A 15,176-nucleotide genomic window follows, 5' to 3' on the forward strand; every position below is an offset into this window, starting at 1 on the left:
TGGTGCCTGCCTTCGGCCCAGGGCGTGATCCCAGAGTCCCAGGATCAAGTCCCACATCATGCTCCCTGCAGGGAGGCTGCTTTTCCCTCTGCCTGTGGCTCTGCCTCTCTCTGTATGCCTCTCTTGAATAAATAAATAAAATATTAAAAAAGAAAAGAATACATATAACATGCAATAAAATGACATTCAGAGAAGCAGATAGGACCACACGGTCCAGGGGGAACTGAGGATGAGAAAGACTTGCTAAAGCCGAGGGTAGAGCCAGGGGTCATGAGAAGCTGGCAAGCTTGGAGGCCGTGCATCCCGCAGGCACTCTGCTCAGTGCAGTATTTTACACAGCCTGTGTTACTTAATCTTTGTGCTACCCTTCAAGTTACTTTGTTTTTTTAAAGGAAATTTTTATTTATTTATTTATTTGAGAGAGAGATAGAGCACGTGAAAGAGAGGGAGTGCAAGCAGGGGAGAGGGGCAGAGGGAGAAGCAGACTCCCCACGGCAGGGAGCCCAATGTGGGACTCAATCTCAGGACCCTGGGGTCATGACCTGAGTTAAAGGCAGACCCTTAGCTGACTGAGCCACCTGGGCACCCTCTTTAAGGTACTTTTCCACATTTTATTATCACTTCCATTACCCTCAGAGAGGGTAAGTGACTTGTCCAAGGCTGTCCAGCCAGTACAGCTGGACTTGAACTCCAGTCTTACACTTGACAGTCTGTTCCCTGAACCACCCTGCTGCACATGCCTGTGGCTTGGTCCTGGATGTGGCAATGGACTTGCCGACATCCAAAGCAAGCAGGAAACTGCTTCGGCGTTGTCCAGTTACACCTCACAGTTCCTTACCTCACTCTGATCTCATGGAGAACATCCTCAGGACTGGTGTAGCTCACGGCCTGGCATGTAGTCAGTAGGCGTTTAATAAATGCTCACCAACTGAATGAACAAATGTGCTAGACCTGACATACTGTGATACCGATCTGAACATCTGCCCTGGTGGCAGAGGAGAGAAAGTTCTGGGGCAGAGCCAGGGCCTTGGCTGCCCATGTGAAAGCCCCCAGCAGGAGGCCTAAGGACTCTTCCAGTTATGAGCAATAAAAAAGCTCACGTCCAGCTGGCTGGTATGCAGCAGAGAATCTACTGGCTCCTGTAACTACAAAATCCAAGGATGCTGGTATCAGGCATGACTGGGTCCCGGGCCTCATTAGAACTTTTATCTCAATTGGCATCATTCTCTGTCTTCCACTCTGGCTAGTAAAAGGAAGTGTCTTTGTTCCAGTGGAAAGAGCAGAAGTGCCAGGTTTTCATGTCCATCCCTGAGGAGTGGAAGAGAGAGCAGTGGAAGATGGCACACTCGCCAGGCCTGGCTCGTGTCTGCCCTCAAACCACATGGCCCACATGCAGGACATAATTTCCTTTCAAGGAAACCAAGGCCACAGTTTGGCAAAAAGCGGGCAAATGGATCCTAAGCAGACACAACCCAGCTGCCCAAGAGACAAGACCTCGGAAGGCCTACCCTTGGGCCTGCCCCCACGACCGGAGCCTTTGGGCCTTCTGTGGCCTGCAGGCCCTCATGCTGGTCACCATCAGGACCCCCATCTACTGTATGGGAAATTTCTCCCAATGGAAAGGGACTCGGAGCTTGTTTGCTGAGTCATCAAGCTGCACAGGGTCACCACCAGCTGGCCCAAGGCTCTGAAGGGATTGAGAGGTGTCCTGTCTCCTGGGCAAGCAGAGGCCATGCACGAGGACCTCTGGTTGAATGGAGGGGACAGCACAGGTGCAAAAGCGCCTTGAGAGGCTCCGCCCACTCACCTGTATGGTCCCTGAAGGCAGAGTCAGGCCATGACTATAGGGCTTGCGTCTTTGCAGGTGGCGGCTTATGGTGGGAAGCTGCGGTATACCCTCTCCTACACAGCAGCAGGGCAGGGCAGCCCGCTCTCTGACCCTGACGTCCAGATCACGGTGAGCACATGGATCCCAGTCCCGTGGGCACCCTCGGTGTCCTTTCAGCCCAGCACTCAGCCGGCCTGGCATGAGCTGGAGGGCTAAGGCCCATGCCCCCCACTGCCACCATCCGGTTAGCCACTAGCCGGGCAGAGGCCCAGCTGCTGGGAGAAGGCGGCAGTGAGCATGTACCTGCTTGCTCTGGGCACATGAGCTTGGGAAATCAGAGAGGTGGGAGGCTGGTGTGACGGAGAGGCTGGGACCAGTGGAGGACTCCTGTGTCCCTGAGAGCCCCTCGGTCCCCCCCAATTCTGCTGGTATCTCCCCCAGGGTAACAACATCATGCTGGTGGCCTCCCAGCCAGCGCTGCAGGGCTCTGAGAGGAAGAGCTTTGAGATCATTTTCCGAGAGGTGAGAGGCGCCCGATAGTACCGTGTCTGACCCTCCCCCATCCCCACCCTGCTTTGACACCAGCCACCCCTGCCTGTCCCCAGCCAATGCCTGGAGGCTAGGGGTTCGGGTAGGGGGTGCTGCACGAATAGCTCACAAAGCCCAACACCCCACACCCACGCTTGCTCTTTCCCCCACCCAGGAATTCTGGCGCCGGCCTGATGGGCAGCCGGCCACCCGTGAGCACCTCCTGATGGCGCTGGCTGACCTGGATGAGCTCCTGGTCCGGGCCACGTTCTCCTCGATGCCCCTGGCAACCAGCATCAACTCAGTCAGCCTGGAGGTCGCCCAGCCGGGGCCCTCAGAGGGACCCCGGGCCTTGGAGGTGGAGGAGTGTCGGTGTCCTCCGGGCTACATTGGCTTATCCTGCCAGGTGGGTGTGGCCAGCCCGGACACCTGTGCTCTAGTTCGGCCGGGGCAGCAAGCTGGTCATCTGGCATTTCCATGACCTGTGATTACTGCCATAACTAGCGTACGGTGCAGTATCTCATTCTTCCTGACACCCCCGAGAGATGTGTAATTATCCCCTTTTGACAGATTCTTTTTAAGTAGAGGCTCTGAAAGGTGAGTGCTTACCCAAGGGCATACAGCTACATTCACCCAAGCTAAGACCCAGCTCTTGCTCCCAGAGTGCCCCCCAGAGACAGGGAGACAATACCAGACACAGGTTACCCTTGGCCAAAGCAGAGCATAGGCCTGCCTCAAGGAGGCAAACTGTGGAGCAGTGTAGGATTCCGGGCAGGAGGGCAGGATTAGCAGAAACTCAGAAGGAGGAATGTATGTAGGGTAGGTATGTAGCCTGCAATGCAGAAGGGTCACCCCTGGAAAGCTGGGCGTGGGTGGGGGGCAGGGACCACTTCCTTGGGCCCAGAACAAGGCTCCGTTCAGCAGGGCATGCCAAGCTGTGAAGGGAGTGCTGTGATCTGCGCTGGGCCTCTGGAAAATTCTTCTGCCCTGGGGAGAGATGAGGAGTCCTATTTAGAGGGAGGGCGGTGGGGGGGAGCAGAGGGTGTCAGTCGCAGAGAACATAAGAGAGCGTCCTCAGGGTTTGGCTGGAGACCGTACCACCGAGTTTCTAGGCACACAGCAGGCACCCAGTCAACACCAGATGAGTGAATTTGGAACTGAGCAAGGGGGGCGGCGGGAGGGGAGGGGGCAGGGCTGCAAGGCTAGGTGGGCGGCCAGGAGGTCAAGTGGGGGAACAGCCAGCACCCGGACTCAGGAACCCCCCCAGTGGAAAGCGCACACCTCCGCAGTCTTACATCTGTGTCCCTTTGCTGTGGCCACAAGAACTTTCAAATCCAAATAGATGAACTGCACATCCTTTGAAGTGATAAAATTTAGCACATTTTGAAGGAGAAGTCCTGGGGTGAGCAGAATAATCCCGTGTGCACATTTTCTGCAGCGAAGCAACGCAGATTTATAAACATCCCTTTGAAATGGTTGGGGTGGGAAGGCCTGGAGGGGTTTCAAAGGAGGGGTGGTGAATAGAAATTCTTTGTTTCCAGAACCCATGATTACTCATGTAGAATGTGTAAAAACATCCTCGATCATATGTGTGCTGCCTCTTTCACTTCATTTAGTGAATGTAAGGCAGTTGTGAAGATCTCCAGGGGCTCATTCCAAATCTGGGTCTCCCGAACCTGGGTTTTTCATCAGAGAGTGAAGTTTTTCAATAGAGACCCTGCCAGAAGAATTTTCAGAAACAAAAAGGGCAAAATGGAGAAGGGTTCTCCGTTAAGGGTGACCTGCAACTTTAGTAACTTCAGAGCGGCTGGAGGTGGCAGGCAGGATGGGGACAGACAGGGTCCCAAGCTTCCAGAGTGAAGACAGAGAGAGGATGCTGGGGTGGGGGGAGGGCTGGGCATGGGATTTCCCAGCCTGGAGCCAATGGGAGCCTAGACTGGAAAGATGCTGGAGGGAGAGGATTCTGGTCTGTAGGACCACAGTGGAGATAGAGACCAGCCCTCCTCTCTCCCCAGGACTGCGCCCCGGGCTACACGCGGACTGGCAGTGGGCTCTACCTCGGACACTGTGAGCTGTGTGAGTGCAACGGCCACTCAGACGTGTGCCACCCAGAGACGGGGGCCTGCTCGGTAAGCTGCAAGCAGGGCAGGGGCAGGGGGCAGTTTATTCTGGCCTGGGGGGGGGGGGGCGGGCACTGGGGTTGCCCGAGAGGCAGGGAGAGGTGGGCTTGGCAAGGTAGGCCGAGGCCCAGCGGTGAGGCCATGGGTGTGGCCTGTGGGACAAAGCACCTGGACCCGCAGTCTGTGGAGGGTGGGGGAGGTGGTGCTGCAGACATGGTAGGTCGGCCAGAATGTTAGAATAACATCTTTCTTTATAAAAAAAAAAGTTGGTTCCTACTATGTCATATCACCAGAGTGACACTTATTCTCTGTGGAGGAATCAGGCTACAGAGACAAACCAAAAAGAAGTAAAAATCCCCTATAATCCTACCACCTGAAGGTAATCATTGTCAGCATTAGTGTGAGTGGAACTCTTTTGTTCTTTTCTTGGGCCAATATTTACACATATCAATATGCCTTTTGTTTTACAAATAAATATAGCATCATTGTGTTTGATGATCAGCTTTATTTACTTAACAAGTTCATGAACATCTTTCCAGATCATTAAATGCTTGTTTGTCTGGGAGCTTTTCAGAGAGGTGCACACGCACGTAGGCTCCCCCCAGGTGTGTGGTCAGGGACTGGGTGGTTGACAGATCCACAGCTAAACCCAGAGCAAGGAACAGGCGCTGTTAATAAAATAAACACGGATCTCATTGGAGGAGAACATAAAACCCACACATATTTTATTTTCTTTTTTAAAGATTTTATTTATTTATTCATGAGAAACACAGAGAGGAGAGAGAGAAAGAGGCAGAGGGAGAAGCAGGCTCCATTCAGGGAGCCTGAAATGGGACTCGATCCCGGGTCTCCAGGATCACACCCTCGGCCGAAGGCGGCACTAAACCGCTGAGCCACCCGGGCTGCCCAACCCACACATATTTTCATGATGAAGCATGAATTACAAAGCTCTGCCCCCACCCACCCAAGTGTATGCCTTTACTTTTCTCTGATGTCACAGACATTTGGGTAGAAAAATGTGACCAGTGCAATCAACATCATCCTCTTGAAAAAATATTTTATTGGTGCGCCCGGGTGGCTCAGTCAGTTGAGCTCCCAACTCTTGGTTTTGGCTCAGGTTGTGGTCTCAGGGTTGTGGAATTGAGCCCCAAGGTGGGCTCCGCACTCAGCACAGAGTCTTCCATGGCATTCTCTCCTCCCCCCCACCTCCTCACAGCTCACATGCACTCGCTCATGCTTGCTCTCTCAAAGAAATAAATTAATCTTTTTAAATTTTTTTTATTAAATTTGTATTTCAATTCCAATATAGTTAATATACAGTGATATATTGACATCATCCTTTTTTTTTTTTAAGATTTTTATTAACTCAGAGACACAGAGAGAGAGGCAGAGACATAGATAGAGGGAGAAGCAGGCTCCCTGCAGGGAGTGCAATGCGGAACTCGATCCCAGGACCCCAGGATCACGACCTGAGTCAAAGACACTCAACCACTGAGCCACCCAGGCGCCCCAACATCATCCTTTTTGATAGCTCTGGGGGTGGATGTTCATTTTAATTTATACAGTTCCCTGTTTATGTTTGTTTCCAGCATTTTGCTTTTATAAACATCACTGAGGTGAACATCCTGTAGTGAGATCTTTGTGCCACTCTACAATTACTTCTTTAAGATAGGCTTACAAACCTGGAATTTCCAGGTCAAGGGATTATAGAATCGTACAGTTTTTGGTAAACGTTGCCAAATGGTGAGTGGCCGACACCCTTGTGCCTTGTAGCAGTGCCAGCACAACGCCGCTGGGGAGTTCTGTGAGCTCTGTGCACCTGGCTACTATGGAGATGCCACAGCTGGGACACCTGAGGACTGCCAGCCCTGTGCCTGCCCACTGACCAACCCGGAGAACATGTGGGTGCCCTCACTCAGGGCCCAAGGAGGAACTCCCACTGGGGAACAGAGGGCACCAAAGAAGCGGAGGGGTTAGGGTGGAGAGTGGGCGTCCTGTGGCCTGACCTCTGCCTCCCCCATCCCAGGTTCTCCCGCACCTGTGAGAGCCTGGGGGCTGGTGGGTACCGCTGCACAGCCTGCGAACTTGGCTACGCTGGCCAGTACTGTGAGCAGTAAGTTTGCAAATAGAACGGATGGGGGCGGGGCATGTGCTAGACTCCTAGGTAAGAGCCCTGGGTGCTGTTGCTCAGAAAGGTCCCTGCCAGGATCACATCCCTCCCCTGCCCAAAACTCACCCTTCCAGGAGTCCCCATTATCCTTGGGCCAAGCCCAAGCTCATCCCACTTTTGACACCCAGACCTACCATAGGTGGGCTTAACCTCTTGACTTCCCAATGTTCAGGTCTTTCCACGTTCCCTCTACCTGGAACATTCTTCAACCCTCAGACTTCCCCTTCCCGGCTAACTCCTGTTTGGCCTTCTAAGCTCAGCCTCATGCACTCATTCAGCATGTTTTTATTGAGCAACTACTGTCCCTCACTCATTTACAGTTTCCATGTTGGTTTCCCCACAACTGAGTTCTCTAAGAGTGTCATGGTGTTCACTGTCCTATTTTCATAACCTAGCATAATGGTTGCTTAATAAATGCTTGTGGAATGAATGTTTCCCTGGAGAATACAGGCCTTATTATTAGCCTTGTTACCCAACCCGCTGACATTGCCCTCTGCTCCCCTTCCTCAGCTCAGTGAGACCGTGTGTTGGGGTCCCTTTGATCTATAAAGTCCCTCCGGGGTTGCGAGCCTCCCTTCCCCACGGGCTTCTGGCTCCCCAAGCCCACCGTGAGGCGTGGAGTCCCCTGGGCTCAGGGGCCTGCCAGAGCTGGGCTTTGTTCTACCTTACAGGTGTGCCCCAGGTTACGTGGGTAACCCCAGCGTGCGAGGGGGCCGATGCCTGCCACAGGGTAAGTGGGATCGTGGTCCTGGGTGAGGGTGATGGGCAAAGCAGTGAGCCTAGGAAGCTGGAGGACTACTAAGGCCAGAGAGAGGAGACAGGGCTGAGGGAGGGGCCTGCCAGTCTTTGGGAAGACAGACCTGCCACAATGCCATGCGGTGGGAGCCGCCTGACTGAGCGGCCTCTCCTGCCCTTCCTCCAGCAGATGCAGCCCCGCTGGTGGTCCAGGTGCATCCAGCTCGGAGCATAGTACCCCAAGGTGGCTCCCACTCCCTGCGGTGCCAGGTCAGTGGGAGCCCACCTCACTACTTTTACTGGTCTCGTGAGGATGGGCGTCCCGTGCCCAGCAGCACCCAGCAGCGACACCAAGGTACCCATGGCCCCAAGCCCCTCAGCCCTGTGAGCTCACCCTGGTGGGAGGGGAGGCACAGGCCTATTCACTGGGATCCTATCCTTACACACAGGGCCACGTGGGGGAAGGGATGCATCTGCACTGACAAGCTCTCATCCTCTTCCCACCAGGCTCTGAGCTCCACTTCCCCAGCGTCCAGCCCTCAGATGCCGGCGTCTACATCTGCACCTGTCGTAACCTCCATCACGCCAATACCAGCCGGGCCGAGCTGCTGGTCACTGGTGAGTCCCTGCGCCTGCACCTCCCCACGCCCATCTGTGCTGGGCTGGACCGTGGACACAGGCAGAAAGCACGTTCCTCTGCTGGAGGGGGTGGTGGTGCTTAGACAGGGGTGCCGGCCACAGAGATGGAGAGATGATGGAGCAGAGGCTAGTTTTAGAGGCAGATTCAGCAGGACTTGGTTGTCGTCAGCAGGACTTGGTTGTCGTCACCGAGGGAGAAAGAAAAGCTAGGCTAATCCCCGGGGGTCTGGACTCCAGCAGTAGGCAAATGAGATAGAATATTTTCACTTGGGCTCCCCCAAAGCTGACTCTGGCATGAGGATCCACATGCCAGTAGTTTATTTGGGAGGTGAGGGGAGGCAGGAAACAGAGGGCATCCCATAACAGGCATGTTCCCGAGCACATTCCCACCATGGGTGTTTATTGCTGAATGCAGCCAAAGAAATTCTGGGAAACTCTAGAGTAAAATATCCACCTTGGAGTCACCCCACCCCAGGTCTAAGTGATGAGGCCTATTTGAGGAGCACCAGTTCCCTTGAACACTGCACCACCTGAGGGGTGGGCACGGTAGTCTCCAGCTGCCTGAGAAAGACCTCAGGCTTAGAAATGCAGCAGCTGACAGAAGTCAGACAGGCAGGCCCTGGAGAGACAGGGCCAGAGGACGTGGCCCTACAGAGGGCATCACAGCATTGGCTTGGGACTAGTTAAAGTTTGAGAAAACATCTAAGCAGGTACAGCAGGCAGGCATTTGGGGATGAGTCTAGAATTCAGGAGAGAGGCCCTGGCAGGGAATGAATTCGAGAACTGTTGGCTCAGAGATGGTGTTTAAAGCCATGGAACAGAAGGAAATTACCCAGGGAGAGTATGGCCCAAGGACGGGGCCTACGGAGCCCCCAGGAGCTCCTGCTCAGACATGTCAAGTAGAAGACAAAGGACAGCAAAAGGGGCAAAGCAGGTGCAGCCGGTGAGATAAGACGAGAGCAGGGGATGAGATGTGTTGGGGGTCGTGAGGAGAGGGGGCTCCCGAGAGGCATGGTCAGCCTCACCAGACACCCTGGGGAAGTCAGATGTGGGCAGAGGGCTACCCTCAGAGGTCACACTTGGACAAGAGCCATTTTCAGTGGAGAGGAAGGGTAGAAACCAGACTGGACGGAGGCAAAGAATGGAGGGGAAGGCCAAGTATAGACAGCAAATACAGCACTCTCAGTCTTGGCTCTGAAGGAAGGCCAAAAAATGGGGCAGTAGCGGGGGGGAGCATGAGGTCAAAGGAATGTTTTTGAAGGTAGAAAATTCTAGAATGATCCATGGAGAGAAAAAGAGAGAGGAGGGACTGATGTAGCAAGAGAGTGCCCAGCCCCTGGGTGGGGGGAGTCCTTGGGAGGGGATGGAAGGACAAAATGGGGCTGGGGTGATGGGAGGGGAGGGTCCATCCTGCAGGGAGCAGGCTTGGGAAGATGGGCCAAGTCCTGCCTCGTAGTTTCGATTTGCCCAGCGAGTGTGAATTGAAGCTCTTGGCTGTGGATGTGGAAGGGGGTGCGGGTGGGTGGAGAGGGTGGGAAGAGGTGCGAAATCGTTGGGGAGGATGGAAACTCAAACCAGACAGAGAAGCCCAGTTGCAATGAAGCACGAAGTATTAAGAGCAATTTTGTGCTCTGTGATCCTGAAGTGGAGCCAGGTGGACTCGTGGCACAGTGCTCTCTGATCACAGCCCGCGGCTGCTCAGGGTCAGCAGGAAGAAGGTGGACCAGGGGTTGAGCCAGGGTGCCCGGGGAGGAGACACCAGGGAACAGAGTGGAATCTAAGCGAGCCTGGGAGGGCAGCACCACCCGGACAGGGCGATGGAGAGAGAACCACAGGAGAGGCCAGCACCCAGCTCACGGGCGCCTCCTGTCCCCGCAGAAGCTCCGAGCAAGCCCATCACAGTGACAGTGGAGGAGCAGCGGAGCCAGAGCGTGCGCCCCGGAGCCGACGTCACCTTCATCTGCACAGCCAAGAGCAAGGTGGGCAGAGCAGGGCGTGGGCATCAGGAAGGGAGGCTCGGCTTCCGGTGGGTGTCTCCCGCCTTCACCTCTGACCCGCCCACCGTCCACCTCCCTGCCTCACCCACAGTCTCCGGCCTACACCCTGGTTTGGACCCGCCTGCACAACGGGAAACTGCCAACGCGGGCCATGGACTTCAACGGCATCCTGACCATTCGCAACGTGCAGCCGAGTGACGCGGGCACCTACGTGTGCACTGGCTCCAACATGTTTGCCATGGACCAGGGCACAGCCACGCTGCATGTGCAAGGTACACGGTTCATTTCCGCAGCTGGCCCACCAGGACCGTGACCATTTCTTCAGTCGGCTGACAGTGTATGAGCCTCTGCGCTGTGCTAAGTCCTGGCTAGTCTGTGAAGCAGTGGGGGAGAGGACAAGCGGGAGCTCTGATCCGGGTACAATAGGCCTGGGAGCAAATGAAGAAGCAACGTAATGCCACATGGTGATGAGGGCTGGGATAGGAACAGACAGCGGGGTGGTCAGGGAGGGCCTCTCGGAGGAGGTGACATCTGGGCAGAGAGCTGAAGGAAAAGGAGGTGCTCAGCCACTGGAAGAACTGGCAGTGTTCTTGGCAGAGGAAGCAGCATGTGCAAAGGCCCTGAGGCAGGCGTGTTTTGATGTGTTGGAGGACCCACAGGGCCAACGTAGCTTGAGCTATGGAAGGGGGGGTAGGTGAGGAAGTTGAAGATGTGGCCAGAAGTGGATCACAGCAGAGTTCAGATTTTATCCTAAAAGCCTTAGAGAGCCACAGACAGGCCTGAAGTAGGGAGGTATGAAGAGCCCATGGACATTTTAAAAGCTCTCTGTGGCCACTCCGTGAACAGACCATAGGAGGCTAGAGCAGAGGCAGAGAGAGCAGCAAGGGGGACCCTCCCCACCCTGACCACCTCCCTCTCTGCCCCTGTCAGCCTCGGGCACCCCATCGGCCCCCGTGGTCTCCATCCATCCGCCGCAGCTCACCGTGCAGCCCGGGCAGCTGGCCGAGTTCCGCTGCAGCGCCACAGGGAGCCCCGCACCCACCCTCCAGTGGACAGGTGACGCCGTGGCAGGACGGCCCTTGGGGCTCGCCGCTCCTGGACGTGGGGGGCCAAGGCTCTGGTGATGCCAGTGCCAGTGGTGCTGACCCCACCTGTCTCCATCAGGGGGCCCCGGTGGCCAGCTCCCTCAGAAGGCCCAGATCCACGGCGGCATCCTGCGTCTGCCAAACATCGAGCCCTCGGATCAGGCCCAGTACCTGTGTCGTGCCCATAACAGTGCCGGGCAGCACGTGGCCAGGGCCGTGCTCCACGTGCATGGTGAGGGTGCAGGGCTGAGGGTGGAGCTCGGGGGCGCCTGGCAGTGCGGAGAGGGGTTGTCACGGCGTTCTGTGTGCAGGGGGCAGCGGGCCCAGGGTCCAGGTGAGCCCAGAGAGGACGCAGGTTCACGAAGGCCGCACCGTGAGGCTGTACTGCAGGGCCGCAGGTGTGCCCAGCACCACCATCACCTGGAGGAAGGAGGGGGGCAGCCTCCCCCCGCAGGTGAGGAGATCTCTCCGGGGCAGAGTCCCAGCACCTGCCACCTTCACTGCCACCTTCCCGCCCCATTTCCTGCCCCGTCTCTTCCTCTCCTGGTTTTCCTCACTTCCAAAAGCGTAGCGCTGGTGGGTAGCAGCTGCCGGCCTCTTGCTTCGCCACCTGGCCCTGCCCTCCGTGTCCAGCGGGGCCCTGCTCTCGGCTCCCTGCTCGCCTCTGCCTCTTAGGCGCCCCTACCCACCCTCGCGGGCCGGGCCTGGCCGGGCTGCCTCGCCCCCTCGGGCAGCTGACCCTTCCCCCTGGGCGGCAGGCCCGGTCCGAGCACGCAGAGATCGCCACGCTGCTCATCCCGGCCATCACGGCCGCCGACGCCGGCTTCTACCTCTGCGTGGCCACCAGCCCCGCGGGCACCGCACAGGCCAGGATCCAAGTGGTTGTGCTCCCAGGTGCGGGGCCTCTGGGGTCTGAAAGAGCGGGGAGGGCAAACCAGGGCTCCCCCAAAGCTGACTCAATCCCCGCGCCCCCGCTCTGGCCCCAGCCTCAGGTGCCAGCTCCCCGCCAGTCAGAATCGAGTCTTCCTCACCCACCGTGACCGAAGGCCAGACCCTGGACCTCAACTGTGTGGTGGCAGGGCTGGCCCACACCTCCATCACCTGGTACAAGCGAGGAGGCAGCCTGCCCCCCCACAGCCAGGTACGAGGGCACCCGGGGCCGATCCTTCCAGGCAGATGCTTCACACAGCCCCGACGCCCTCCACCAGCGACAGCCAGCCCCATTGCCGGCCCTCTCCTCTTCTGTCATGGGGCAGCTCAGGGCGGAGCCAGGGAGAGCTCCATGACCCACTCACCAAGGCTCAGAGGGAGTCGTGACGACGACCGGCCTCGTCCCCTCACACCTCTATCCCCCCCTGCCCCAGGTGCACGGCTCCCGGTTACGGCTTCCCCAGGTCTCACCAGCTGATTCTGGAGAATACGTATGCCGAGTGGAGAACGAGGCAGGTGCCAAGGAGGCCTCCATCATCGTCTCTGTCTTCCACAGCACCCACTCGGGCTCTAGCTACACCCTAGGTGAGGAGCCACGTGGGGCTGGGCCGGGGCCACATCCTAGGACCTCCCCACTGTTCCCAGGGGAGGTGCCTGTGGTCTCTTCTGGAACCTCGGGGAAGAGGGGGCGCTCTAGACAGGCTCTGGTCAATTGAGGGGTACTGAGAGTGAGGGTGAGGTTGACCTGGCTTACCTGGGGCCTGACGATGAGGATGCTGTTTCAGACGACAGCAGAGTCGGGATTACACTGAGCTGGGAGTCAGGCTGACCTGGATTTCAATCCTACCTCTACCCTGTATCCAGCTTTGAACTAGTTGAACTTCCACATTTTAGGGCCTCAGTGCCCTCACCTGTAAAATGGGGACAATACCACTACCATGTGTTGTTAGCGGATGACAGACACTGGCTAGAGGAGAGTTGTGACATTACTGTCTGTATCCGCTGGCCTGGCTTTGGTTGCCTGCAGGCCGTAGTAGCTCACCACAGCTCAGGAAGCCATAGGTGGACAAATGGGCCCCGAATTCAAAGTTAGAGGTGGGTGAGGGAAGGAGGGGCCTGAGTGGCCCTGCCAAGGTAGAAAAGCAGGGTCCCAGGCTCAGAAAGGCCTCCCGTCGGCCCTCCCCTGCTAGGGCCTCGGCCTCTGCCCCAGGGCTGCAGGACTGGCGCTCAGGAGCCCAGGCTTCTTACTAGTTCCTCTCTACCAGCTCCGGAGGGAGCCCCAGCTCCAGGCGGCTCCCAGCCCATCCGCATTGAGTCCTCCTCCTCCCACGTGGCCGAGGGGCAGACCCTGGACCTGAACTGTGTGGTGCCCGGGCAGGCACATGCCCAGGTCATGTGGCACAGGCGCGGGGGCAGCCTCCCCGCCCGGCACCAGGTACGGCAGCCCCTGGGACCAGCCTGCTGCAGGGGTGGACAGGGCCCCTCCGGCCCCCTTCCAACCCTCCCTGTTTGCACTCAGACCCACGGCTCGCTGCTGCGGCTGCACCAGGTGTCCCCGGTCGACTCGGGCGAGTATGTGTGCCGCGTGATCCTTGGCTCTAGGCCCCTGGAGGCCTCTGTCCTGGTCAACATCAAGGCCACCAGCTCCCCTGCGGGCTCCATCCCTGGTGAGCAACTGCCCAGGACAGGGCAAGCAGGAGGGCCTTCCAAGGGGCTGAGGTCCTAGCGACGCCTGCTGCCATCGGGAGGGTGGGACAGAGGCCCACACTGGAGCTGGCGACTCCACTTCTCTAAGCAACCTGCCATCTTCCTATCACTTTTCTCTGACCACGCAATGGCCTCCTCTTCCTCTCTCCCAGCCTCAGCTACCCTCCTCTCCCCCACTTCCTTGCTCCTTTCTGCAAGGCTCAGCCCCTGCCCTGGCCCTCTGCTCAGGGCGACTCAGCTGAGGACATCAAACCCAGGCCACCAAACCCCAAACATATGAGAGCCTGAGCTCAGAAGACCAGGCCAGTCTGGCTCAGAGGTGGACCGTTCTTGCCCACTCTTCTGGGGGCACCTGCTACCACTGCTTCTTTCCCCACAGCCCCAGGACCTGTCCCACCTGTCAGGATCGAGTCCACATCCCCCACGGTGGCCGAGGGGCAGACCCTGGATCTGAGCTGTGTGGTGGCAGGGCAGACCCACGCCCAGGTCACGTGGTACAAGCGCGGGGGCAGCCTCCCCGCCCGGCACCAGGTGCGTGCTGGCAGAAAGGTGGGAGGGACTGGCCAGGCCGAGCTCTGGGCAGTGAGTTGAGGGGGTCCTGGCCCGTGAGCTGAGCGGCTGGCAGTTCCCAGCTCGGAGGAGCAGGGCGGAGGGGCGTCTGCTGGGCTGCGGGAAGCCCCGATCTCACACCCCTGCCCCTGTCTGCCCAGGTCCGCGGCTCCCGCCTGTACATCTTCCAGGCCTCGCCGGCCGACGCAGGCGAGTATGTTTGCCGGGCCAGCAACGGGATGGAGGGCTCCATCACAGTCACAGTAACCAGGACCCAGGGGGCCAACTTCGCCTACCGTGAGTGGGGCCACCAGGTTGGGCTGGGACGGAAGGCAGGGCCAGGCAGGAGCAGCTGTAGAGAACTGGAGTGACCGGTGACCGTCTTTTCCCCCAGCTCCGGGTGGCTCCCAGCCCATCCGCATCGAGTCCTCCTCCTCCCACGTGGCCGAAGGACAGACCCTGGACCTGAACTGCGTGGTGCCCGGCCAGGCCCACGCCCAGGTCACATGGCACAAGCGCGGGGGCAGCCTCCCTGCCCGACACCAGGTACAGGCCTAGAAGATGGGCAGATGGGCAGGCCAAGAAGGAGACAGGAGGGAGGCCCTGGGTGGTGGAGGTCAAGGATGGGAAGGACTGGAAGCTCCTCAGAGTCAGGGGGAGCCTTGGACCCCATTGTCCAAGGGTGTCCAGGTGTCTAGCACCATGGTTAGAACCCAGACTCTAGGACTGGCCAACCTAGGTGTGAATGCTATTTCCCCCACTTACTAGCTTGTGACCTTAAGCGAGTTGCTTAACCTTCCTGTGCCATAGCTTCAACATCGGTAAAATGGTATCTGTCTTATAGAATTGTTTTAAGGGTGAAGTGAGTTAACATCCGTGCAAAGTGCT

The 15,176-nt window shown here is 57.6% G+C and overlaps 1 protein-coding gene across 13 annotated transcripts in view; it reads left to right on the forward strand.

Moving 5' to 3' along the window:
• Nucleotides 1–15,176, forward strand: part of HSPG2 (heparan sulfate proteoglycan 2) — a 98,735-nt gene that overhangs the window by 61,144 nt on the left and 22,415 nt on the right. For 8 of the 13 annotated variants that reach the window (XM_072750847.1, XM_072750838.1, XM_072750841.1 and 5 more), the window contains 22 exons: nucleotides 1,865–1,957; nucleotides 2,270–2,350; nucleotides 2,532–2,762; nucleotides 4,372–4,485; nucleotides 6,250–6,377; nucleotides 6,503–6,589; nucleotides 7,318–7,376; nucleotides 7,569–7,736; nucleotides 7,889–7,999; nucleotides 9,899–9,999; nucleotides 10,109–10,289; nucleotides 10,948–11,073; nucleotides 11,182–11,334; nucleotides 11,414–11,556; nucleotides 11,861–11,996; nucleotides 12,089–12,243; nucleotides 12,467–12,617; nucleotides 13,298–13,467; nucleotides 13,552–13,699; nucleotides 14,119–14,270; nucleotides 14,450–14,585; nucleotides 14,683–14,834. In XM_072750847.1, coding sequence (XP_072606948.1) covers nucleotides 1,865–1,957; nucleotides 2,270–2,350; nucleotides 2,532–2,762; nucleotides 4,372–4,485; nucleotides 6,250–6,377; nucleotides 6,503–6,589; nucleotides 7,318–7,376; nucleotides 7,569–7,736; nucleotides 7,889–7,999; nucleotides 9,899–9,999; nucleotides 10,109–10,289; nucleotides 10,948–11,073; nucleotides 11,182–11,334; nucleotides 11,414–11,556; nucleotides 11,861–11,996; nucleotides 12,089–12,243; nucleotides 12,467–12,617; nucleotides 13,298–13,467; nucleotides 13,552–13,699; nucleotides 14,119–14,270; nucleotides 14,450–14,585; nucleotides 14,683–14,834 — 2,976 coding nt within the window. The remainder of the gene's footprint in view (nucleotides 1–1,864; nucleotides 1,958–2,269; nucleotides 2,351–2,531; nucleotides 2,763–4,371; nucleotides 4,486–6,249; nucleotides 6,378–6,502; nucleotides 6,590–7,317; nucleotides 7,377–7,568; nucleotides 7,737–7,888; nucleotides 8,000–9,898; nucleotides 10,000–10,108; nucleotides 10,290–10,947; nucleotides 11,074–11,181; nucleotides 11,335–11,413; nucleotides 11,557–11,860; nucleotides 11,997–12,088; nucleotides 12,244–12,466; nucleotides 12,618–13,297; nucleotides 13,468–13,551; nucleotides 13,700–14,118; nucleotides 14,271–14,449; nucleotides 14,586–14,682; nucleotides 14,835–15,176) is intronic. The other 5 variants (XM_072750837.1, XM_072750845.1, XM_072750848.1 and 2 more) reach the window with 3 other exon arrangements.

Source organism: Vulpes vulpes, chromosome 2 (assembly GCF_048418805.1).
Source record: "Vulpes vulpes isolate BD-2025 chromosome 2, VulVul3, whole genome shotgun sequence".
Classification (NCBI taxonomy): Eukaryota; Metazoa; Chordata; class Mammalia; order Carnivora; family Canidae; genus Vulpes; species Vulpes vulpes.